The following is a 27090-nucleotide window of genomic DNA, read 5'->3' on the forward strand; positions in this document are numbered from 1 at the left end:
TCATAATTCCAATTATTTTTCTGTAATGATTTTAATGCTGCAAAATTATATATACTTTTTTCCCCTATTATACATAACGTCATTTTCATTACAGAATAAACTATGGCGCTGAAGTTTGACAAAATATCCATTTTTTACCCGAAAAGAACCGAATTCACAGTCAAGTTCAAGATCTTACCAGAGCTTAACGAGGGTGATAGTATATCTGCTCAGTTGGTGGCAGTGCATTAATATCGCACGCCCCTGTAACAAGCACAACCCATCCTGTGACATTTGAACGATGCAGTTGAGAAAGAGACAGCCATTAACAAGAGAGTGACAAAGAGGTGAAGGAAAGGCGACGGGAAAGAATGCGAGAGGAGCAGATGCGTGCCATGGCGGTGTGGCCTCCTTCCGGGTGTGTGAGTTACAGGAAGGACGACCAGGTGAGGCAGTGTTCGGACGACATCTCTGGCCTCAGCTTATGATCACTGACTCGGATCCTTTATTCTGGCCTTGGACGCCATTAAACTCTCTACATGTATCTCTCTCTTCAGGCCTTTTCCTCTTATGGTTTTATATCGTCTTATATATAGTAGATCTCATTAATCTCGGTGACATTGATGCGCTCTCGTAAAGGGCTGAAATTGCGCAGATTCAAGCCAATGAAGTCAGGAGGCTGGTAATGGGACACAGTGGCGCGGAAATTATGGGCGGGCATCCTGCAGGGCGGGGCTGGGACATCTGGGACCTCACACGCCCACCATCACCGCCCTTGTTCCCCCGAATGCATTAGTCGACGCCATTTAACGTGGTCGCTAGGGTGGAAACCATGGCAAAAATGGGGCGGGAATCGTGATGAAAACACCACCCACTGGATCGGGTTGCATAGCTTTCCTGATATACGATATATATGCCTGCAATCTGGAGAAGCGGATCTTTAATGGCCGGAATTATGTACATGGGTTCGAATGTTGCAAGGATCGGCCATAAACGCATTTCTTGATGGCGGAATTTAAATTGCAAGAACATAAAGGAATTACGAGAGTTTTTGAGCTTATATTATTCATGTAGTCTTACCTTAAATAATTGGAACATTTTGATATAATTAGCAAGGGGAATAGTATCCATGTTCTGAATAAGCGAATATTTAATCCCAACACAAATGCGAAAATACCAGACATTTTACATGGGAATTTAGATCGATTTCGGCAAATCAGTAAATTTTAAAGAATATTACGCTGGGGATGGCAATAATGGCCCTAGAGTCATCTACTGCTGGATAATTTAAATGTTTTTGTGGCCGGGGGTTAATATATCCGGTCGCAAATTCCCCTCGCTCTTACGGCAACTGAAAAGTTCGAGGTCCAGCGCCTCGTCACGCCATCTTTGCTGTGGTTCTTTGAACTTCGCCATTGTTGCCTCTCATTTAGCTTCCCTTCCTTTACCTTACCGCTCAGAACTTTGATTATTTTTCCCTTTAATTTCTCTTATGAAATGATTTTCGGTATGGCGCCGGATCACATATCACATTCCGCTTTCCGAAAAATTCACAAAGCTGAATTTTTTGTATAAAACTTTTCATATGATCGAAATTTGGCGTTTATTATTAATTTCCACTAGTTCAAAAATCCCTATTTTCCTGAAATTGTACAATATTTTTCCTATAGATAGGAAATGGGGCTATAATCTATGAAGATACTGAATTCTAAAGTCAGCAACGAAAGTAACGTCTTGCTAGATTTAGCAGGGAAAGTATCGTCTTGCTAAAGTTAGTAGCGAAAGTATCATCTTGCTGAAGTTAGTAGCGAAAGTATCGTTTGACTAAAGTTAGTAGCGAAAGATCGTCTCGTTAAAGTTAGTAGCGAAAATATCGTATGCTGAAGTTAGCGTCTAAACTAAGTTTAGCCTGCTAAAGTTAGCAGCAAAAGTATCGTCTTGGTGTTTTGATGGGGGGAAAAAAAAAAAAATTTCGGCAAATGAGATTCGAGTAATGGCGGGAGAGGATGTAGGACCGGACTAAACCCCCGCCGAGGCGAGGCTGGTTAAGACGGGTTAAAAGTTAAATAAATCATAAAGCTTTACGTCCTTAGCTTACCAGACGACAAGGAGGGGGGGTTTAAAACTGGTCTTCTATCGCTACTTTTCGTCGCATCTGAGCGAAAGTAGCGGGACGCAATTAATGGCACAGTTTACCAACGGTTGAAATGAAGATTTCCATGCCACATATGACACAGGTTACTCTTAAAAACGAGTTTGAAAGCGCCCAGACTTAAGAAATGACATTGGAATTAATTAATTTTTTCTTATGAATTTTTGAGGTAAAGTCGACAGTGAAAGAATAAATAATTGCTAAAGTTTGTTGACAATGTTGACCTTGCCAAAGGTCGCAATATTTTTTTTTTTGAAGTATGAGTGGAATTATTGATGTAAAAATTTTATTCTCTAGTTTATGTTATATTATTTTGTATCTTCACAATGTCCTAGAATCTAATTAAGATCCTATTCACTGAGGAGAGAGACTGAAAGACATGCCCAGAGCGAATATTCGGTGATTTCATCGGATGGTCTACCCTCAATAACTCAATCAGTTAAAAAATAACTGAATAATGAAGTAAATAATGAAGAACCAAAGCCGGGTAGACAGGTCATAAATGGGGTTGACAGTACGAAAGGAAAAGCTGGGTTGACAGGTCAAGGAAAGAGCTATGGTTGACAGGTCAAAGACAAGTGAAAAAAAAATAAAAAGAGCTGTCGTTGGCAACGCTAGATAAAGGGAAATCAACCAAATGTTTATAAAACATCTTAAAAAATTGAAGATTATGAATTAATCCCATGTTTTTCAACTCTGTAATTATATACCCTTATGGGATTGACGAAGAGCCTTTCGTTGAAGCTCGTTAAACCCAAGGAGAAACATAATGATGGAAATTATATAAATTCTCTCATTTTCCCTGGTGCATTTAAGGCACAGTTAGTTGACATTTCAAACTTCGCTAGAATTTTGCATTTAGATACAATAGACATCTGTCCATAATTACTTGACCCCTATTTATTTCTTAATGGAGATCAGCCACCAATAAAAGTGAGCAAATAATAAATAGATTTCAATCATAAAGGAATAATTGTTCGTAAAGGAATGATATTCATTGGCGGAACTATTTTTGAATTTTTAGTTTTGGCGGCAACTGACTGCCTAGCTAAATGTTGCTGACATTCCCCGAATAACCTGTCTATATATGGCTGACACTTGGTATATATTCCCCGCTTTATGATTGTGATCGTCAGCCATGAACCTATAGCCTGTTATGACACATCGCTATCACCTTATTACTTGACTTTGTCGCAATGTAACGACTCCAGATGTGGTTAAATCGTCGTAAAATAATACCATCAGGTTATGGCTGACACTCAGAGCGTCCGTAAGGGTGTGGCTGACAGTTACGGTACAGTGGTCAGGAGGCGGAAGCCGGAGTCATGGGCGGGGGTCGGAAGGCAGGAGGTGATGCGAGACAGTGGTACATCCAATACACATAATATGTATTCTCCCTAATCTTTCTATATTTGTATCGTATTTACATATATTAGACACCAGAATATATTATCATAATTTATTATTACGTTTGTAGTATAGTTTTAATTAGATATATTTATTGAGGACGGGAGGTGAGATATTTGGGGTCGACCATGATGTTAGAGTTGGCAACTTTTGCGCCAAGTCGTCACTCCGTCAGTGTCGCTTGAGCAGTGAGGGAGAGTACATGTGTCGGCTCCAGCTCTCGCCTTCCTCTAACTGGTCCGACTATAGTTGTTGGTCGTTAAGGACGCTATTGGCATCAACGACAGCTCGTCTCCTGCGTGGATACCATTGAGTTTCGTGTGAGTGGCTGCACTCCCAGCACTCGGGTACGTAGTTAGCGGCGGGGATAGTGGACAACCACAACATCTCGAGATACCTTTGTGGCATAGCGTCCACAACCCAAACACTATTGTCTCTTGATGGTGACAGCCCCGCCCCCCCTAACCTGTCATAGTCCGCCCCTGGTGTATATATATATATATATATATATATATATATATATATATATATATATATATATATCACGTGCTATAAACATCACTTTAAAGGATGTCAACATACATCCAGGACTTATTTATATATTTACATCTCAGAACTCCCTTATATAGGGCACCTATATATATATATATATATATATATATATATATATACACTGGGTCGTATATATAACCAGTTTGCAGACCGGTTGGGAGTTGTACGTTCGTGGAACCTCATTGGTTGACCACTTTTTCTATCGTGCGTTATCTAGCCTAGAATGTAGCCTAGCGCTTAGCGTTCTTAGCATTCCTAGTTCCTTTGGCTCGCTCCAATGCCCTTGCGACTCCATTTGTAGTAGAATTGTTTCCTTATGTTGAATCCGACGTTTGCAGGTCACTAAAATATTTCAAATAGTTGTCGGTATTGAATTTATTGTGAGGTTTTAGAGGGATTTCATGATTTCTAGCGCTGTTTGCTGCTGCTTTTTTTTTCTTTTTTTCCTAACGTAAAGTAGCAGCTTTGTGGCAGCCACTGTCATCTGTAGTTTCCATTTGACTTGAAGTTAGAGCGTTTCATAACTGCCGCCTCTCCCCCCCCCCCCCGGGCCTCCTCAACCCCCTTTTTTTAAATGGTTTTTAAATATTTCTCATATTTAGTATTTTGAGTCTTATACCCGCTATAATCTAGCTACCCGCTATAATCTAGCGGATCGGTTACACAATAGATATTCGTTCGTTGTATTTTGGAAAGGTGTGGGTGATGACAATATTTGCCGATCGGATATTTGTTGGTCCCGAATATTGAGTTTATGAGCACTTATGAGGATTGTATGTCCAAGTTAGGTGAGAGAAAAGGTGATTTGTGAGTGAGTGAATATTGGGGATATATAGCAAAGGTTAAGTAATGGTTTTGAGATATTGATATTTAACCATATCTCATACCTCGAATATCAATGATGAGAGAGTATTATTGTTATTATTATTATTATTAATTATTATTATTATTATTATTATTATTATTATTATTATTATTATAGTAATAATTATAATTATTATTATTATTACGATAATAATGATAATAATAATAATAATAATTATTATTATTTTATGATTATTATTATCATTATTATTATAGTAATAATTATAATTATTATTATTATTATTATTACGATAATAATGATAATAATAATAATAATTATTATTATTATTATTATTATTATTATTATTATTATTATTATTATTATTGTGGCGTGCATAAATCATGCCAGACTCACAACTCAGATTAATTATTCTCTTATTTATTTCTCCCTTGACCTTGTTTGTGAATCGTGTGAGGATTTGTGAGTATAGGTTTAGTGGGGGTCAAGGCTGATGAGTACATCTGCATTACTCATACATGACTCACTATGCTGTTTTTTGTGGCCTTTGGTCGATCTGTCTGGCGGTTGTAGGCAACTGTAAATGGTACGACGCTTGTGTATGACGGTACGATCTTTGAACACGACGGTACGATCTTTGAGCACAACGGTACGATCTTTGAGCACAACGGTACGATCTTTGAGCACGACGGTACGACCGTTGAGTACGACGGTACGACCCTTGAACACACGACGGTACGATCTTTGAGCACGATGGTACGACCCTTGAACACGACGGTACGACCCTTGAACACGATGGTACGACCCTTGAACACGACGGTACGATCCTTGAACACGACGGTGCGATTCTTGAGCACGACGGTACGATTTTTGAGCACGATGGTACGACCCTTGAACACGACGGTGCGATTTTTGAGCACGACGGTATGATTCTTGAGCACGACGGTACGATTCTTGAGCACGACGGTACGATCCTTGAGCACGACGGTACTACCCTTGAACACGACGGTACGATTCTTGAGCACGGTTGTACGATTCTTGAGCACGACGGTACGACCGTTGAGCACACGACGGTATGACCCTTGAACACACGACGGTATGACCGTTGAACACGACGGTACGACCCTTGAGCACGACGGTACGACCGTTGAGCATGAGGGTACGATTCTTGAGCACGACGGTACGATTCTTGAGCACGACGGTACGACCGTTGAGCACACGACGGTATGACCCTTGAACACACGACGGTACGATCCTTGAGCACACGACGGTACGATCCTTGAGCACACGACGGTACGATCCTTGACCACGACGGTACGATCCTTGACCACGACGGTACGACCCTTGACCACGACGGTACGACCCTTGACCACGACGGTACGATCCTTGAGAGATCTCGGAAACTTGATACTTTTTCTAAGAAAAACAAAAGACATTGTGTTCTTGTTCTTATTTTGATCTTTTTTTGAGTTAAGTCGCCTACTTTAACTATTCCCTGGTCATGCGTTTGTATGAAAGCCTTTTAAGTATTATTCTTGGGCTGCTCAGCTGACAAAGTGTCCGCCCCGGCTAACCTAGTAACAAAAATAGGAATATCAACTTAGTCTCGCTGTGGCAGAGACTTCTAGCAAGGCAGCGAACCTTCAGTGGGACTGAGTTGCTCCACGTGTATGTCCAGAAGATTCAGTTGGACTGAACTCCACCTCAGCATTACCGAGAATATTCCCATAGACTGAGCTCCAAGCTCTCATTCCCGAAGTATTCACGTGTACGGAGCGCCTCCTTGTACACAACGTTATCGCAAAAGGTTCAGTCGGACGGAGCTCCACACAGTGAAAGTCACCATCGTTCTTAATATATCTGTATTACAGTTTTGTAATACCCAAAAAGGGTATATTATACTCTTGTGGGGAAAACATTATTTTGTATTCAAATGTCTACAGGGATGCCATAGTCGTCTTAAATACATTATATTCAAGCCTTAAATATATTATGTTCATTTCATCACTGATGTTGAACTAAGGAATCATGCATTAAAGAAATATTATTTTGTAATGCTTTTGTGCATAATATGGCGAATTATATGTGAAAAATGATTTATGAAATAGATTTATCAGTCATCTCGATTCTTTACATTTAGGATCCCTTACATCCATTCCCGCCGCTCATTGCCAGGCTTAATATGATGCAAAATTATTCTGACTTAATAATACACTGAACTTCATTTTTCTGCGGTCTACTAATTGAGTTAAACATTATGTAAATTTCTGTTAACTGTAGCGACTTTTATTACTCATGGGAGGTTCTTGGGATGATTAAACAAATGATTAATGAATTTGGATGTTCGCAAAAGAATTTTTCTCTCATTGCGGTTTGAGGAAATTTGAATTACATTTGATTATATTGCAAGGAAGGTCGTCTTTCGATCGTTTTAGACTCAGTCTTTAACGACCACCCCCTTAACGAGCGACCACCTCGTTATGAGAGGATGAGTAAGGGTGTCGAGACTCACAATTTGACTCATTTTGCGAAATGAGTAACATGTCAAGTGGTCGTTTTGTCTTAGCTATAGTGACCACCTGGCGCCTCATTACATGTGTGTGTGTGTGTGTGTGTGTGTGTGTGTTCTTGAGGGCCTGGAGGGTGTGTGGGGGGTTGGTCCCTAAGGGGATGGGGAGGGGGGGATATTCAAGATGGCGGCAAGCATTGGCACCGAATCTTGTGCTTTTGAGGGGAAGGGGGAGGAGTGTGTCCCCCTCCCCTCTCCCCTTCCCCTCATGATGTCATAGAGCCTTTTATCTCGTCTGTGGCGACGTGAGCATGAGCCATATAGCCCCCCACACGTGTGTGTGTTAATCACCCGGCGTTTTCAAAGGCGTCCACTGTCGTCTTAGATAACCCTGGGGAAAAAAATTCTTGTTGGTATATTTTTTTCCCAGGATGAGGTACAATAGACCGTTCTTCTGTTGTTTCATTGCTGGCCAGTGTTACTGTTGCTTGTGGCCACGGTGGCCCCCGACCTGCTCTCGTTTGGTGGCCACAGTGGTCCCCGACCTGCTCTCTTTGTGGCCACAGTAGTGGCCCGACCTGCTTTCTCGTTGTGGCCACAGTGGCCCCGACCTGCTCTCTCGTGGCCACAGTGGTCCTGTCTTCTCCAGTTGTTTGGTGGCCACAGTGGCCCGACTTGTTGTGGCCACACCTGCCCCTGTTGTGTGATATGCTATCCTCGTGTGTGTGTGTATGTGTGTATGTGTGTATGTGTGTGTGTGTGTATGTGTGTGTGTATATGTATGTGTGTGTGTGTGTGTGTGTGTGTGTGTGTGTGTGTGTGTGTGTGTGTATATGTGTATGTATGTGTGTGTGTGTCATGCATTATTCATGTGTGGTTGTCGAGACGTTCTCAAGGTAGAACATTTGCATAGCATCATGTTGTATAGCCCGGGTACACACACACTCTCATTCCCACTATGTCTATATCTATGTCTATATCTATGTCTATATCTATGTCTATGTCAATGTCTATGCCTGTGTCTATATCTATGTCTATGCCTCTGTTCTATATCTATGTCTATGTCATTGTCTATGGCTGTCTATATCTATGTCTATGCCTGTGTCTATATCTATGTCTATGCCTCTGTCTATATCTGTATCTATGTCATTGTCTATGGCTGTGTCTATATCTATATCTATGTCTGTGTCTATATCTATGTCTATGCCTCTGTCTATATCTGTATCTATGTCATTGTCTATGGCTGTCTATATCTATGTCTATGTCTGTGTCTATATCTACGTCTATGCCTCTGTCTATATCTATGTCTATGTCATTGTCTATGGCTGTCTATATCTATGTCTATGTCTGTGTCTATATCTATGTCTATGCCTCTGTCTATATCTATGTCTATGTCATTGTCTATGTCTGTGTCTATATCTATGTCTATGCCTCTGTCTATATCTATGTCTATGTCATTGTCTATGTCTGTGTCTATATCTATGTCTATGCCTCTGTCTATATCTATGTCTATGTCATTGTCTATGGCTGTGTCTATGTCTATGTCCGTGTTGATGTAGTTACGTATTTGTGCTGTGGTGTTTTGGTGGGGGGGAGAAAGGCCTCGTACACTTGTGTATATTCTCTATATTGACCATATCCAAAGTCATTTTAATCCATTCATCCGCCATTTTATATATATAAATCCTCTGATTTTTTTTTATTACACTCCGTTTTCTGAAAGTGATCAGTCTGTATATAGAAACTGGGGTGCGGTGGTTGTGGTCAAGTTACCACCCCCCACTCCGTTTTCTCTTTTCCACTTTGGGTCAAGTTAAGGGGGCATCTTTCCCCCCCCCCCCCCTCCCTGTAACTCCTCTCTCTTAAATCTGGTGCCATTTTGGTCGCCCTTCCTCTGGACCTTCTCTGTGAACTCTTTGTGGATGGTTATTCCATGTTCTGGCTTTTCGGTAGGATGTGAACAGCTTGCATTAGTGCCTCCTTAACAGTTAGACTTCGACAATTGGTCTGGGACGCTGGCACCAGGAGAGGGAAGGTGACTCCACCCAGTCCATTTCACACATAAGAGTCTTGGGGGTTCCTATCCTGCAAGGTATTGATTTTAATGACCAAATTCTGGGGTTCATATCCTGCAAGGTATTGATTTTAATGACCAAATCCTGGTGCTCACATCCTGCAAGGTATTGATTTTAATGACCAAATTTTGGGGCTCATATCCTGCAAGGTATTGATTTTAATGACCAATTTCTGGTGCTCACATCCTGCAAGGTATTGATTATAATGACCAAATTCTGGTGCTCATATCCTGCAAGGTATTGATTATAATGACCAAATTCTGGGGTTCATATCCTGCAAGGTATTGATTATAATGACCAAATCTTGGGGCTCATATCCTGCAAGGTATTGATTATAATGACCAAATTCTGGGGTTCATATCCTGCAAGGTATTGATTTTAATGACCAATTTCTGGTGCTCACATCCTGCAAGGTATTGATTATAATGACCAAATTCTGGGGTTCATATCCTGCAAGGTATTGATTTTAATGACCAAATTCTGGGGTTCATATCCTGCAAGGTATTGATTTTAATGACCAATTTCTGGTGCTCACATCCTGCAAGGTATTGATTTTAATGACCAATTTCTGGTGCTCACATCCTGCAAGGTATTGATTTTAATGACCAAATTCTGGGGTTCATATCCTGCAAGGTATTGATTATAATGACCAAATTCTGGGGTTCATATCCTGCAAGGTATTGATTTTAATGACCAATTTCTGGTGCTCACATCCTGCAAGGTATTGATTTTAATGACCAATTTCTGGTGCTCACATCCTGCAAGGTATTGATTATAATGACCAAATTCTGGGGTTCATATCCTGCAAGGTATTGATTTTAATGACCAATTTCTGGTGCTCACATCCTGCAAGGTATTGATTATAATGACCAAATTCTGGGGTTCATATCCTGCAAGGTATTGATTTTAATGACCAATTTCTGGTGCTCACATCCTGCAAGGTATTGATTATAATGACCAAATTCTGGGGTTCATATCCTGCAAGGTATTGATTATAATGACCAAATTCTGGGGTTCATATCCTGCAAGGTATTGATTTTAATGACCAAATTCTGGGGTTCATATCCTGCAAGGTATTGATTTTAATGACCAAATTCTGGGGTTCATATCCTGCAAGGTATTGATTTTAATGACCAAATTCTGGGGTTCATATCCTGCAAGGTATTGATTTTAATGACCAATTTCTGGTGCTCACATCCTGCAAGGTATTGATTTTAATGACCAAATCCTGGTGCTCACATCCTGCAAGGTATTGATTTTAATGACCAATTTCTGGTGCTCACATCCTGCAAGGTATTGATTTTAATGACCAAATTCTGGGGTTCATATCCTGCAAGGTATTGATTATAATGACCAAATTCTGGGGTTCATATCCTGCAAGGTATTGATTTTAATGACCAAATTCTGGGGTTCATATCCTGCAAGGTATTGATTTTAATGACCAATTTCTGGTGCTCACATCCTGCAAGGTATTGATTATAATGACCAAATTCTGGGGTTCATATCCTGCAAGGTATTGATTTTAATGACCAATTTCTGGTGCTCACATCCTGCAAGGTATTGATTTTAATGACCAATTTCTGGTGCTCACATCCTGCAAGGTATTGATTTTAATGACCAAATTCTGGGGTTCATATCCTGCAAGGTATTGATTTTAATGACCAAATTCTGGTGCTCATATCCTGCAAGTATTGATTTTAATGACCAAATTCTGGGGTTCATATCCTGCAAGGTATTGATTATAATGACCAAATTCTGGGGTTCATATCCTGCAAGGTATTGATTTTAATGACCAAATTCTGGGGTTCATATCCTGCAAGGTATTGATTATAATGACCAAATTCTGGTGCTCATATCCTGCAAGGTATTGATTTTAATGACCAATTTCTGGTGCTCACATCCTGCAAGGTATTGATTATAATGACCAAATTCTGGTGCTCATATCCTGCAAGGTATTGATTTTAATGACCAAATTCTGGGGTTCATATCCTGCAAGGTATTGATTTTAATGACCAATTTCTGGTGCTCACATCCTGCAAGGTATTGATTATAATGACCAAATTCTGGGGTTCATATCCTGCAAGGTATTGATTTTAATGACCAATTTCTGGTGCTCACATCCTGCAAGGTATTGATTATAATGACCAAATTCTGGGGTTCATATCCTGCAAGGTATTGATTATAATGACCAAATTCTGGGGTTCATATCCTGCAAGGTATTGATTTTAATGACCAAATTCTGGGGTTCATATCCTGCAAGGTATTGATTTTAATGACCAAATTCTGGGGTTCATATCCTGCAAGGTATTGATTTTAATGACCAATTTCTGGTGCTCACATCCTGCAAGGTATTGATTATAATGACCAAATTCTGGGGTTCATATCCTGCAAGGTATTGATTTTAATGACCAAATTCTGGGGTTCATATCCTGCAAGGTATTGATTTTAATGACCAAATTCTGGGGTTCATATCCTGCAAGGTATTGATTATAATGACCAAATTCTGGTGCTCATATCCTGCAAGGTATTGATTTTAATGACCAAATTCTGGTGCTCATATCCTGCAAGGTATTGATTTTAATGACCAAATTCTGGGGTTCATATCCTGCAAGGTATTGATTATAATGACCAAATTCTGGGGTTCATATCCTGCAAGGTATTGATTATAATGACCAAATTCTGGGGTTCATATCCTGCAAGGTATTGATTTTAATGACCAAATTCTGGGGTTCATATCCTGCAAGGTATTGATTATAATGACCAAATTCTGGGGTTCATATCCTGCAAGGTATTGATTATAATGACCAAATTCTGGGGTTCATATCCTGCAAGGTATTGATTTTAATGACCAATTTCTGGTGCTCACATCCTGCAAGGTATTGATTTTAATGACCAATTTCTGGTGCTCACATCCTGCAAGGTATTGATTTTAATGACCAATTTCTGGTGCTCACATCCTGCAAGGTATTGATTATAATGACCAAATCTTCGCCCCCTCCCCACCCTATGATCCACTTCCGCTTCCATGGTTCCATCGTGGACTGATCCCACTCCCAGATATCTAAAACACTTCACTTCCTCCAGTTTTTTCCTCCATTCATAACTCACCTCCAATTGACTTGACCTCAACCCTACTGTACCTAATAACCTTGCTCTTATTCACATTTTACTCTTAACTTTCTTCTTCCACACACTTTACCAAACTCAGTCACCAGCTTCTGCAGTTTCTCACATGAATCAGCCACCAGCGATGTATCATCAGCGAACAACAACTGACTCTCACTTCCCAACATTATATATATATATATTATATATATATATATATATATATATATATAATATATATATATATATATATATATAATATATATATATATAAAAGCTCAAGAAATTTTGTGGGCAGGTATTCGAACCTTAAACAAATAAAATACAATAAATGTTTGATAGAACAGCGCATTATTCACTTGTTATTTAACTTGCTTATTCCGTTGATGAAGTCCTAATTAGACTGATTAATATGATTATTGTTTATAACTAATTATCAAGAACAATAATAGAAAATAGGTCGACCGCGACCTCTCCCGACGGAAATCAGGATTAGTTTACCACCCTTTTAGATATATTTTTCAGTTTTTCAATGAATTGCACCAATAATATCCTGTACGTTAATAATAGTGGTAAAACAATGATTGAGTCGAATACTTATGGCGCAAAGCAAATGCATCTTATCGCTTGACCCCTAAAGCAGTAAGCACTCAGAAGATAACAGCAGCTCCTGAAAAAAAGGTGAGGCAGTTTTCAGGAATCTCCCGCCATTACTTAATATTTACAGATATAATAAAACTCTGGCCCTTTATTGTATTAATCAGTAGATCAACAACGGAGAGAATGTATAAGGAAAGTGTTTATTAACTTAGAAGTTAGTTTGAAGGTGTATTAATGCTTGAAAATTATAGAGAAAATAATTGGGTTCTTGGATGCGTAGTCGTCTGGAGGTTAGGCTCGTCGTTAGGGCCCAGTGGGCCACGCTGAGCCAATGGGAATTCCGACCTTGTGTCCGTTACTGGCCAGGGTCCCCAGGCTGCGCGCGCACCTCTCTCGGGGGTTTGTTGACTCCCCTGTTGTCGTGTCAGAACGACACAGTTTACATGGCTTTTTTTTTGTCCTGCTGGGCGAGTTTACTGTCTTTGTCATGAGCGCGGGCGAGTTTACCTTCTTCATTGCCTCTTTTGGGGAGATTACGGGCCTCAGTATGAGTCTACTTGGTTAAATATAGTGCGGGCGAGTTTACATTTTTTCTGTAGTATGACGGTTTACCTTGATTTTGGTCTGGATGGGTTTACGTCTTTAGCTTTGTGTTCGTGTGGGTGGGTTTACGTCGATGTATACTAGAGTGTAGGCGAATCGACTCTATGGCGTATCCAACTGTTGCCAAGTTTACCTTTTTTGTATTTAATGTGGGCAAGTTTACAGTCATGTTGGTATATACGTATGAGTTTGCCAGCTGCGGGTGAGTTTACCTAATGAAACATCCTTGTTGCCAAAGCGAGTTTACGGGCCTGTTAGTGAGTTTACCTTATTCCAATTTTCCTGAGTTTACACCAGCGGAACAAGTTTACCTACATGTTGCTGTATGGTAGACAGTTTTGGTTTGTAGTTTGCTTCGGGGAGATGGGTTTACATTCGAATGCTTGCTATATAAACTATGTCATACATGGTTTACTTTATGAATGGGTTTATGATACGCAGGTTTACCTTAGTCCTGACGGGTTTATCGCCTAAGAGTTAGTTTACCTCAGCATTGAGTTTACCATAGGCAAATTTACCTCTAGGTGAGTTTACATCATAGATAACATGTCTATATAAATGAGTTTACCACCTTAAAGGCAAGTTTACCTCAAATAATCCAGTGGTCCAATTTAATCATACACGAGTCTATGTACCCACCAGTGAGTTTACCATGATCTGGACGAGTTTACCTCACCCTCAGGGATACCCAGGGAAGTTTACCTCGCCGGTTTACAGTTGTCGAGAGATAAGGAAGGGGTGGAAGGGGAGGTGATGGTTCATCTCCCTTGGCGATACACTGATAACTGTACACGATAAGAGTCTCCCCCCTTCCCCCCTTGTAAACCAGTCCCTTCCCTCCCCTTCCCCCTTCCCTCTTCTCCTCCCCCCTTCCCCTTGTAAACCATCCCCTTCCTCCCCCTTTTCCCCTTCCCATTCTCCCCCTCCCCCTTGTGAATCAACCCCCTTCCTCCTTCTTCCTTCTCCCTTCCCCCTTCCCCCATTCTCCTCCCCCTTCCCCCTTGTAAACCATCCCCTTCCTCCCCCTTTTCCCCTTCCCCATTCTCCCCCTCCCCCTTGTGAATCAACCCCCTTCCTCCTTCTTCCTTTTCCTTTCCCCCTTCCCCCATTCTCCTCCCCCTTCCCCCTTGTAAACCATCCCCTTCCTCCCCCTTTTCCCCTTCCCCATTCTCCCCCTCCCCCTTGTGAATCAACCCCCTTCCTCCTTCTTCCTTCTCCCTTCCCCCTTCCCCCATTCTCCTCCCCCTTCCCCCTTGTAAACCATCCCCTTCCCCTTCCCCCTTCTCTTCCCCTATTCTCCCCCTTCCCCTTCCCCCTTCTTCCTTCCCCCATTCTCCTCCCCCCTTGTAAACCATCCCCTTCCCTTTCCCCCTTCTCCTCCCCCCCCCATTCTCCTTCTCCCCTTCTAAACCAACCCCTTCCCCCTTCCCTCCCCTTCCCTCTTCCCCCCATTCTCCCCCTTCCCCTCATTTATATATAGATGTCCGGTTAAGTAAAACTTGGGTTAAGTCGAAGTTTTTGGACCAGTTGGAAAAAAAAATGTAATTCAATGTCTTTGAGAAATGTAATTACAATATGAATTATCTTAAAGGTAATTGATTTTGATACAGTGATTCGCTGGGAGAGGTAATTATTTCTACTAAGTAGTTGATACAGTGCTTTGATTCATAAGGTAATTATTATTGGTACAAAGTAGTTATGTTAGATCAATGTAATTATCAGTTTATTAACAGTAAGATAATTATATCCAAGATAGCTATTTTTTTTCACGTAAATGTGGTTGAGAAATGATCCTTTTAGTAAGGTAATTATTGCTGCAAAGTAATGAATATTTTATAAATGTAATGATTAATGTATGGACAGCATCAAAATTAGTAATTACATTTGATTAATGTAATTATTAATGTAGACAGCATCAAAATTAGTAATTACATTTGATTGATGTAATTATTAATGTATGGACAGCATCAAAATTAGTAATTGTATTTGATTAGTGTAATTATTAATGTATGGACAGCATCGAAATTAGTAATTGTATTTGATTAATGTAATTGTTAATGTATGGACAGCATCAGAATTAGTAATTATATTTGATTGATGTAATTATTAATGTATGGACAGCATCACAATTAGTAATCATATTTGATTAATGTAATTGTTAATATATGGACAGCATTAAAGTTAGTGATACATGATCAATGTAATTATTAATGTATTGAGAGCATCCAAATTATATTTAAGATAGTTTTCTTTTTCTAGAAATGTGACATGTTTGTACGTAATTCGAGAATAAATAATTAAGATAATCTGTTGGTCATGGAGTTTGTTGTGTGTGTGTGTGTGTGTGTGTGTGTGTGTGTGTGTGTGTGGTTCTACACTTCTGTTGTGTGTGTGTGTGTGTGTGGGGAGGGGGTTGAGTTCGACCCACGTCGACCCCCATATACCCCACGTTTCGCCCTGTACTTTTTCCCTCCTGCAGGTGGAATGCCTCTCGACTTTAACCCCCAACAGGGTCGAGTGTTATCAACAGACATCTATCATTAATTGTTTATTTATCTATCAGATAAGTTCAGATAATAGATATATTTATGATCTCTTTATGTGTGTCTCAAGGGCGTCTTAATGTCACCATTTTCTGTGTTTAATTTGCTTTCTCGCTTGTCTCCCATTTTCCATTCCAGATGGGAGCGCATGAAGCTGGGTAAGGCAGGCCCCTTGCCCCATTCCTGTAGGAGGTCGTCGTCCATCTACGTCGTCTGGAGTGTATGTGTGTGTGTGTGTGTGTGTGTGTGTGCTTGTAGCCACACACACACAGAGGGAGTGGGTGCGTGTGTAGTAAACACGAGTGATAGTGTGGGTTTTGATAAGGGCGCCGCCCTTGGGAGATAAGGAATGAGATTTGAGTCGATGCCTGGTCGATAGATCTGTTGTTGTCTATTATTGCCAGCCACGAAGGGCGTCGTCCGGGGGATGAAAGTGTTCCTCCGCTGGAGGATCAACTGGCTGACGCAGAAGGAGGCGCTGAAGGAGATCTAGGGACGCGCGCCCTCCTCCTCCTCCTGGTTTCCTCCAGCTCCGTTGACCCAGATGGGTAAAAGCGATTCTACTCCAGAGGAGTGAGTGATAAGGCTGTCTCTCTACTGTGGGCGGCTCGGCTTAGCGTAGCTCTTCCCCCACACCCACCCACACACCCCACACACACGACCCATCTAACGAGCGGGAAGGTGGTTGTGGCGAAGCGCAAGCGCGCGGCGCCCCCAGAGGGAGAGGTGTGGTTAACTGACCATTAGCCCGGTGCACGGGGATGGAAAAGGGTCTCTGTGTGCTGGAGGTGGGGCGTCTCGTGATTGAGGTGTGGGTGATGTGGGAGTGTGGGTGTATCCTGGTGGGAGGAGAGAGTCAGGCTCCCACCTAACGACCCCCACACACACACCCATGTTCCTCCCCCACAGCCACCCCTTCCTCACCCCACTATCTACGATGCCTTCCATCCCGCTGTGGGTGGTGTGGGTGGCGCTGATCCTCGGGGCTGTGGGCCCGCCCTTCGTATCTGCTGTGGGCGCGCCCCTCGCGTCTGTGGGAAGCAGCGATGCCCCATCGCCCGAGCTGGCCAGTCCCTCTAACCCAGACCCGACGACTGTCGCAGCCGTGGAGGTTGTCGTCTCCGCCAACGCCACGTCCTCCGACGTCGTCCCCACCAGCGCACGCCCTTTGCCGCTGGGCGCCGACGCCCTGACGCTGAAGGTGTCGACGGAGAGGAACACGACGCTCGTGAGCGCCATCTGCCGGCCCAAGTCGCGCCTATTTCCGGGTCTCCCGACGGCGTCGGCAGCAGAAGGAGGAGGAGGAGGAGTAGAAGAAGGCCGCTCCTCCCCCACTCCGCGTCCAGACCCGAGTTCCACCACCGTGGGGTCTCTCCTGACGGCGGCGCTGACGGGCAGAGGCGTGGAGATGGACCTCAGCCTACTGGAGGAGGAGGAGGATGGCGCGGGGCAAGTCGTGGTGGACGTGGAGGGGTGTGGAGCTGTAGTCGTAGGGCGTGGGGTCCCGGCATGGGTCGAGGGCCTCACTTTCGCCATCAAAGGTAAACTCGTCCTTAGGTTTAGATGGTGGGCTGGCTCAGACCACCTTCGTCAGTTGTCCGTCCGCGTGGACGACTGGGTGTGGGAGGGCGCCCAGGGGCTTTGCCACGCCCTCCCGCCCACGCTCGAGGCGTTGGACGTCTCAAACTCGCCGGTACAATCTATACAGCTGGAGGAGTCGTGTGTACCACCTGGACTCCAGCGCTTGGACGCCTCCCGCGCCGCCCTTTCTCGCCTGGCGCTCTGCACGCCCTCCCTCGTCACCCTCCACGTCTCGTGGAACAGGGTGGGCGGTGGGTTGCAGTGGGCCTCTTGCCACGGCGGCGTCTCCGCTGTGCAGTATCTACAAGCTGACAACAATAATATGACTGTGGCTTCCACCTGCGGGTGGGGCGCCCTTCGGACACTCGACCTTCGCCACAACTTCCTGGCGGGCTTGGACCTCACGTCGTGCCCTCCTGCTAACTTGACCAGCGTCACGGTGGCCCACAACCTGTTGGTGATGCCCCCAGCCTTGCCCAACACGCTCCTCTATCTGGATTTCAGCCATAACCACCTCTCCAGCCTGCCTGTTCTTACCCACGCCCTTGTGGTATGTGATATATTTATATACTCCTTCATGCTCTATATCTATCTACCTATCGATTTAGCTATCTATCTATCTATCTATATGTCTATCTACCTATCTGTCCATCTATATCTTTTGTATGGACTATATGTCTATCTATTTACCTATCTATCTATATCTTGTGTGGACTATATGTCTATCTATTTACCTATCTATCTATATCTTGTGTGGACTATATGTTTATCTATTTACCTATCTATCTATATCTTGTGTGGACTATATGTCTATCTATTTACCTATCTATCTATATCTGTTGTGTGGATGCCTGCATGAATCTTAGTTTAATGGACTAAGTAGATCTTGAAGTATATTTCGAAATATCATTCTAGTTTGGAGACCTTAATCACAGAGTATAGTCCACATTGAGGTTGGGTCTTAATTAGATTATATATCTAATTAATGAAAGAAAGAGAGAAAAGTTGTGGGAAATTCAGTAAGACTTTTTGAAGGAAGTGGAAAGCCTGTTAGGATTAACATGAGAGGGGTCGAAATTTCCAGAGTTTAAGAAGTGTAGGGAAAGAAACGAATATCAAATCGGCCCACCCTTGAGTTGCCAACGGCCATACCATGGGTCATTTGACGCCGTTGCTTGCTGAGAAGTACGTGGTCTAGGTGATGGTAGGGGGGCACACTGGCAGCCAGCACTTGGGAACAAAATCCAAAGTAGTACCTGTAGAATAGGGAAAGTGAACCAACATTATGCCTTAGGGCGATTAGATTGTTATAAGGTTGGCCTGGTCTAGCTAAGTGGAACTGCCTATGAATTAAGAACTTAGAAAAGAGGTTTTCCAAGTTTCAAGGTAGATTTTATGGCGAAACCAAGAATGTCTAGTGTGAAGTGGTGAAATGACAGACCTCTAGAGTAGGATTGGAAAATTGTGTGCATGAGAAAGAGCGTAGGAAACAAGACAGATGCCTGAAAAAACATCTCTTTGAGGAGGGAGAAGCTGGTCCAAATGGAGACAAATCAGCCAGAGAGGAAAGTAGATAGGAGGGAGCAAAGAGAAAAAGAAGAGTTCAGGCGAGACCCGAATACCACACCTTATCCAAAGCTTTTGGTATATTAAGGGTAACTACACCCCACACAATGCAGGTAAATATTTACAGCTTGATGTAAATAGCTTTTTGTTTACAATCTCATACCATTTCTGTTGACTGATACCTTGTTTACATGTTTCTTTGTCGACTGTGGTGGTGGCGGTACTGGGACGACTGCGTGCGCTAATACAGGAGGCGGATCTGTCGCACAACAAGGTGACGTCAATAGGGAAGTCGCGCTTCAAACGAGCCCACAAACTGCTCCACCTGTCGTTATCGCACAACCGTCTCACCATACTCCTTGGTCAGTTCCCGTTTTCTGCACCCTTCCACACTGATGGTCTGTCCCCTCGTTTTCTGTTGAGTGGGTTGCCCTCTTAGGTTAGGTGCACAGTGGTCCCTTGGGGGTGGGTTAGGTACAGAGTGGCCCTATGGGGTGGGTTAGGTACACAGTGGCCCTGGGATGGGATAGGAACAGTGGCCCTGGGATGGGATAGGAACAGTGGCCCTGGGATGGGTTAGGCACACAGTGGCCCTATGGGGTGGGTTAGGTACAGTGGCCCTGGGGTGGGTTACGTACAGTGGCCCTGAGGATGGGTTACGTACAGTGGCCCTGAGGATGGGTTAGGTACAGAGTGGCCCTAGGTGTGGGTTAAAGAGTGGCCCTAGGGTGGGTTAGGTATAGTGGTTCTAGGGGTGGGTTAAAGAGTGGCCCTGGGGTGGGTTGGGTACAGGGTGGCCCTAGGGTGGGTTAGATACACTGGCCCAAGGGATGGGTTAGTTAAAGAGTGGCCCTAGGGTGGGTTAGGTGCAGAGTGGCCCTGGGGTGGGTTAGGTGCAGAGTGGCCCTGGGGGTGGGTTAGGTACGTACAGGGGGTGGGTCTTGTAATCACAGATGTGAGTTACATAAACACGACTTCATAAGATAAGTTATATTTAGACCAAATATTTGTAGAATATATTACTACGTGAAAGAAATATGGTGCAAAATAGATAGAATAAGTAAAGTATAGATTTAATTATGTATCACAACTATTAAGGATCGTACTATGACTGTGTTATGGATGTATAACAACTTATATGGATTGTACGATGAATGGACGTGTTGTAGATGTATGTATAACAAGTATTAAGGATGGTACGATAATAAATAGATATATGTGTACGACATTTATTAATCATCGTACGATAGCAGATAAATAAACATGTGTACGACAACTATTAATTATCGTACGATAGCAGATAAACGTGTACGACAACTATTAATCATCGTACGATAGCAGATAAATGTATGACAACTGTGAATCATCTTACGATAGCAGAAGGTGTTATAGATGTGCGTACGACAACTATTAATCATCGTACGATGGTTGAACGTGTTATAGATGTGTGTATATAACAACTATTAAGGATTGTACGATGACTGAATGTGTTGTAGCTGTATGTACGACAACTATGAAGCCTAGTACGATAGCAGAAAGTGTTGTAGACATGTGTACGATAATTATTAGATCCCGTTCGATCGCTAACTTGCCCTCCATTACTCCCCTAGAACGCGAGCTGTTAGGCCTGAGAAACCTTCGCTCGCTGGACCTCAGCCACAACTCCCTGCGGCACATCGCCCCCTCCTCCCTCATGCACCTGCAGAGCCTGCGGCGCCTCCATCTGCAGAGGAACCACCTGACGACGCTGGACGCGCGAGACCTGGATGCCTTCCAGCTACAGCCACACGCTCACGCCAGCTTGCACCACAACCCCTGGGAGTGCTCGTGTTACCTGCTCTCCTTCCTCAACAGGCTCCAGGCTTGCCCAGGATGTCAGCAACAGGTATACCATACTTGCTAGGATGTCAACAACAGGTATACCATACTTGCTAGGCTGTCAGCAACAGGTATACCGTACTTACTAGGCTGTCAGCCACCGCTGTCAGCAACAGATGCATACAGCAGACCAAAGATTCTAACCTAGCGATGTTTGACCAAAGATGCTAACCTAGCGATGTTAGCTAGACTGCAAGTCTTAAAGCCAACAGATGTTAGCAAGACCGAGAAACTAGTTGTTAGCAGGTAAAAAATCTCTATTTAACAATTAAGCCAAAATCTTAATCTAACAGTTAACAAGCCAAGATCTTAATATAACAATTGTTAACAACTCCAAGATCTTAATAAAAGCTGACTGGTTTGTTAGCTTAAGATGCTAATCTAGCTGAGCAACTGCTAGAGAGTTTAAGATGGCAATCTTATAGTGTTTAGTAAGACCAAAAATCCTAACATTAATCGTTAGAATCGGAAAAACCTTACAACATAAGTAACTCTACCCAGAATATCCTATAATAAATACATTAATTGTTAGAAACGGTATATCATATCCTTGCTGCTGCAATACTACTTTCAATATCGTAGCTTAGCGACTTAAGAATACTACCATATCCAGCCATTTCTGTACATGATTAAGCGTCTTATTGTTTAAAGTATCTTTTCAAACGCTCCGATAAGTCTTTTGATAGTCTTATGAGAATGTAGCATAGTAAGTAGAAGGCCAGACCCCTTGGCTGAGCTTAAATACGCCACCATCATCCATTACCAGATAATGATAGACAAATCCGCTAGAGACAGCCACTTTACTGCTGAACATGAGCTGAGGCCGCTAAATTGGCACCTTTGAATGATCATTTTTTCCCCCAGGGTCAAAACTCGCTCGGAAGCATAGAATTTCAATGTCAACTACGAAATTCCATTCGTGGCTATAAGTTCTTACGTATATGTATAAATACGAGGTTTATATAAGCTAATTTGGCTGAATATCGTATGTGTTCAGTGATTTGATATGATTCATGGCGAATATGTTAAGATGCGTTCGTGTAAGATATCCAAGCTCTGTCTGTCCCATATTCGTAAATCCGTTTGTTAATCTTTTATGTTTATGGTCTGTCTCAAACGCCTAATTTGCTAGCCACAGAACGCTGTAAATAAGGTCATTTAATTCTTTTTTTTTTATTTTCACTGAAACCCTTTGTTGGTATTTAATCCGATTCCTGCCTTGAAAAATCACATAAGTCCACTTTTCGTAGCGACTTAACAGATTCGGATCCTCCTGGCTCTCGTTTCTTGCAACGGTTATTGTTCGATGTTATACCATTCATTCCTGCTGTTCTTTCCGCTTCGTATCTTCTATATCATCCTGCTCAATGCTGACCTATTTTCCCAGAAAATATAACAACCCAGCAGCCGTCAGTTTATATCCAAGGAAATAAATAAATTCTTTCGTGGCAGCTGTTTGTGGGGGTTAGTCATTGTGCGCCTGGCAACCCCTATACGTTCCTGTAGGCAGAAAACAGACTGGATCGGCTTTTTTGTAGATTTTTTTATAGAATTATCGGGGAGAAAAATATATTGCCCCCAACAGCCACAAATTTTCTAACCTGCAATGGAATTCATCGAATTATAGGCTCTGTGTTTACGGGGTAGGGGGAACGTTAGTCATTGTGGCTCTGGCAACCTCTTCGACATTTTTTTAATGCGTTTTTTAATATATATATATATATATATATATATATATATATATATATATATATATATATATATATATATATATATATGTGTGTGTATGTATATTTAATATATTTAATGTGTTATAAAGTTTTTAAAATGATTTATGTAAGAAAGATACATATTTCCCGCTTTTATTTTTAAACCCGACTTTTGTTTACTTCAGGAGCGGGAGAAGCTTCAGTGCCGGGAGGATGGTACGTGGGTGAAGGCGTCGGACGTCCTACGCTCCTGCATGAATGCCGTCAAGGACGCCACGCCGCCCATCTTCGACGAGTCGGACGAGGACCTGTCTGAAGAAGAGGGCGACGACCTGGCCAGTGGCCAAGCGAGAGACCACAGGGCCGTGATGGTCGTGCCCGGCTTGGTCGTGTTGCTCCTGCTGGCGGTCAGCGCCGCCTTGGGCTACCGCCTCTACCACCGCCACCGCCGCGCCATCAGGACGGGCCTGGCGCCCTTCTGCGGCTTCTGTGGCTTCTGCGCGCCCGACTCCCTCAATAACAACCACACGAACCACCAGCGAGATCGTCTGTCCCAAATCGGCAACGATTCCGATACAGAAACCGAGTTGTGATGGAGCCACAACCGGCGGGGTTATGAATAAAGGTGCCTTCCGATGTCCCCCTTCTGCAGGAGATGATAAAATTGACTCCTAACCCCCAAGGACTCGCGAGGGCGTGATGGTGGCGTCCACTGTGCGAAATCAGTGGCCATCAGACGAGACATTTGGGATCGGAAATTAAATAATTAAATAGAACAATAATGAACTAACGGCATGGTCTTTGGGATTAAGACATGACAGACGTTAGTTAGAACAAGTAATGCTATTAACCTGACGTTAAAATAGGCCAAGAAATAGACAGACATTATTTAGAACAAGTAATTCTATTAAGCCTACGTTAAAATAGGCCAAGAAATATTTAAATACAAGGAATGGATGAATCCTGGATGATTGGCTGAGATCGAGTTATATATTGTTACTCAAACGATATATATATATATATATATATATATATATATATATATATATATATATATATATATATATATATATATATATTGAAAGCTTCAATTCCGGCTCTCATATCTCGTACGTTTATTGTGTATATAAGAAAATATATATGACTTACGAGTGAGTAATAGGGTATGTATGGTAAAGGAGCTTTGATTACGAGAATTTGACACGATAGACATAGTAAAAGAAATTTGAGAAAATACTTTTTTTTTTGGAAAAGTTTGCCTTTGGAGACCGTGTCAAATTTCAACTTGGTTCTTTCCTCGAAAGTTTTAGAATCTAAAAAAAAAAAAACCTTAATGTTGGGTTGTTAACGATCAAAACGGTAATGATAATATAATAAGCAACAAATATGAAAAAAGACACTATTATTGGATGTTTAAAAACCCAAATTTATATTTTGCATTGGGGGTTTGCGGGAGACATGTTGATCACGTGAGGAGACGCTATTAATGAAAAGGGAAAAAAAAACGTGAGATTTAGTCTTATTTGTCCTTGTGTGAAGGTGAGATAAGACACCAGAGACGCAGCCACACTTCTACTGAAGTGGGAATCAGGTGAGCATAATTTCAGTGACTCATTTAATCATAATCGAGATGAGATAAAGAGATGAAGACATGGTTTTGAGGGAAGACGTTTCCTCTTTCTCTCGTAACTGCCAGTTACCTCATGGTGATTCAACAGTCGTATGTGTAGGTGTGAGGGTTATGTGTCCTGTTCATCGTGAAGAGGTGCTGGTTAATGGCTGTTAACGAGGAGGGCAAAAATCGACTCTCTTGAATATGACCCCAGTTGTCGTGACGTCACATGTTTTCCTCTGGGATGTTTATATGTGATTTCATTTTTTTTTTCATAATTTTTGGACGATGTGGATAAATAATAAAGCAGATATGTCTGTAGTGCATTTCCTCTCCTGTGAAAGCTTGGCATTGGGTAGATATGTATGCCTTGAATGCTATTATTAGGTAAATAATGTATGGAGGTCGGAAGTATGGGGTAACGGCTAATATATTTCACTATGGGTATTTTATGAACTGAATTTTATGTGGAGAATAATCAGCCCAAAGACACAGATGTTTATTTCCCTGTTTATTAATACTGTTTTGAACATCCTGAGAAAATTTAGGGCAGTATAGATAAAGACTCGTTAGGTTTGATTAGGATTAGAGTTATTTTGCCGACGGATTTGTGATTCGTCTTTTTCAGCGATACTGACCATTTCTCTCGCTATTCGCTATTTTATTTTTCTGTCGTATATTTATCTCAAAAAGGTAGTGATTTGCGCCAGAAATTAAGGTCAGGATCGTGTATACAAAAATTTTGAAAGGCATGATTTTTAAATTTCCAGATAGAAATATGCCCGAATTGGTAATTTTAACCTTAATTTTTTTTCCAAAGTTACAAATTGGGTTAAATGACCCAAGACTTGATTGAGTTTCGTGATGTATTATATCAAAGGATGTAGCTTCAAAGTCTATGGTTAATATTTTTTATTTTATCTCTTAACCCTTGGGGTACTTACATGAAAATGGCTGGCATAACACTTTGTGTTTGGCTGCTTCATTTGAAGTTTTAATTCTCTATGTAGTAGACAAGATGGAGGTGGGGAGGGGAAGTCTTATATGGTGACAATAAAACTCTTGAGTACTTTAAAATCTGATGGAGCGTCCTTCAAAATCTGATGTGTTATTAGGCCAAATTTGCCAGAAAGATCGAGCCATAGGCTAATTAGGCTACTGCCTAATTAGCCTTAGTCATCATAAGGAGTTGCTAATGAACTTTGTACAGTTTTTTTTGTGTTAGCAGAGGGCCTTCTGAGCCCATTGTATTTCACCTCTGATGGAGGTTCCATTTCGTATCTCAAATGTCTCATTTGGCCTTCTACCCATCAAACCGTAGCCTAATTAGGCAAAATCCTAATTAATATGGAGCTGTTAGCCTCAGTCATCATAAGGAGTTGCTAATGAACTTCCCATCATATAAATTTGTACTGTGTTTTTGGGTTAGCTAATGGCCGTAGGTGCCCATTGTATTTCACCTCTGATGGAGGTTCCATTTCGTATCTCAAATATCTCACTTGGTCTTCTACCTCTATGAGTCTGACCAATTATGTCATTAAGAGTATAATCTAACCTTTTTTTTAATTGATATCTGGTCTATAAATCATGGCGTCTGGTGTAAGTGGGTGAACAGAGAGCCCCTCCTCCCCCTTGTTTTTGTACCCTGTTATCACCAGAATCATGTGGACTTTGGTCTAATCACCTCTGCCCCCCCTTCTTTATGGCCAATAATAATGATCTGGATGCTGATAATAGCCTAGCATAGCTTATGAGAGGAAGTAAATAGGTGATGATAGAGATGATAATAGCCTAGCATAGCTTATGAGAGGAAGTAAATAGGTGATGATAGAGATGATAATAGCCTAGCATAGCTATGAGACGTAAATAGGTGATAATAAAGATGATAATAGCCTAGCATAGCTTATGGGAACATGTAAATAGGTGATAATAAAGATGATAATAGCCTAGCATAGCTTATGAGAACAAGTAAATAGGTGATAATAAAGATAATAGCTTAGCATAGCTTATGAGAACAAGTAAATAGGTGATAATAAAGATGATAATAGCCTAGCATAGCTTATGAGAACAAGTAAATAGGTGATAATAAAGATGATAATAGCTTAGCATAGCTTATGGGAACAAGTAAATAGGTGATAATAAAGATGATGATAATAGCCTAGCATAGCTTATGAGAGCAAGTAAATAGGTGATAATAAAGATGATAATAGCCATAGCATAGCTTATGAGAACAAGTAAATAGGTGATATTAAAGATGATAATAGCCTAGCATAGCTTATGAGAACAAGTAAATAGGTGATAATAAAGATGATAATAGCATAGCATAGCTTATGAGAACAAGTAAATAGGTGATAATAAAGATGATAATAGCCTAGCATAGCTTATGAGAACAAGTA

The 27090-nt window shown here is 41.7% G+C and overlaps 1 protein-coding gene across 2 annotated transcripts; it reads left to right on the forward strand.

Annotated features, from left to right (window-relative positions):
- The first annotated feature begins 215 nt into the window (after positions 1 to 215).
- Positions 216 to 25011, forward strand: LOC139762868 (uncharacterized). 2 transcript variants are annotated; one of them, XM_071688097.1, is made up of 5 exons: positions 216 to 425; positions 16487 to 18479; positions 19746 to 19857; positions 21106 to 21380; positions 23268 to 25011. In XM_071688097.1, the coding sequence occupies exons 2-5, from the start codon at positions 17241 to 17243 to the stop codon at positions 23673 to 23675; spliced, it is 2034 nt and encodes a 677-aa protein (XP_071544198.1). In that variant the 5' UTR covers positions 216 to 425; positions 16487 to 17240; the 3' UTR covers positions 23676 to 25011. The 2 variants fall into 2 exon arrangements, with proteins under 2 accessions (XP_071544198.1, XP_071544196.1); XM_071688095.1 differs by lacking the exon at positions 216 to 425 and adding an exon at positions 3710 to 3885.
- The last annotated feature ends 2079 nt before the right edge of the window (positions 25012 to 27090 follow it).

This window comes from Panulirus ornatus, chromosome 45 (assembly GCF_036320965.1).
Source record: "Panulirus ornatus isolate Po-2019 chromosome 45, ASM3632096v1, whole genome shotgun sequence".
Classification (NCBI taxonomy): Eukaryota; Metazoa; Arthropoda; class Malacostraca; order Decapoda; family Palinuridae; genus Panulirus; species Panulirus ornatus.

Bases quoted from the DNA above. Each gene is read 5' to 3' on its own strand.
- LOC139762868 (XM_071688097.1), top strand. From the start codon at position 17,241: ATGTTCCTCCCCCACAGCCACCCCTTCCTCACCCCACTATCTACGATG. The intron at 18,480-19,745 runs GTATGTGATATA...GCGCTAATACAG, and splicing joins TTCTTACCCACGCCCTTGTG to GAGGCGGATCTGTCGCACAA. The intron at 21,381-23,267 runs GTATACCATACT...TGTTTACTTCAG, and splicing joins GCCCAGGATGTCAGCAACAG to GAGCGGGAGAAGCTTCAGTG.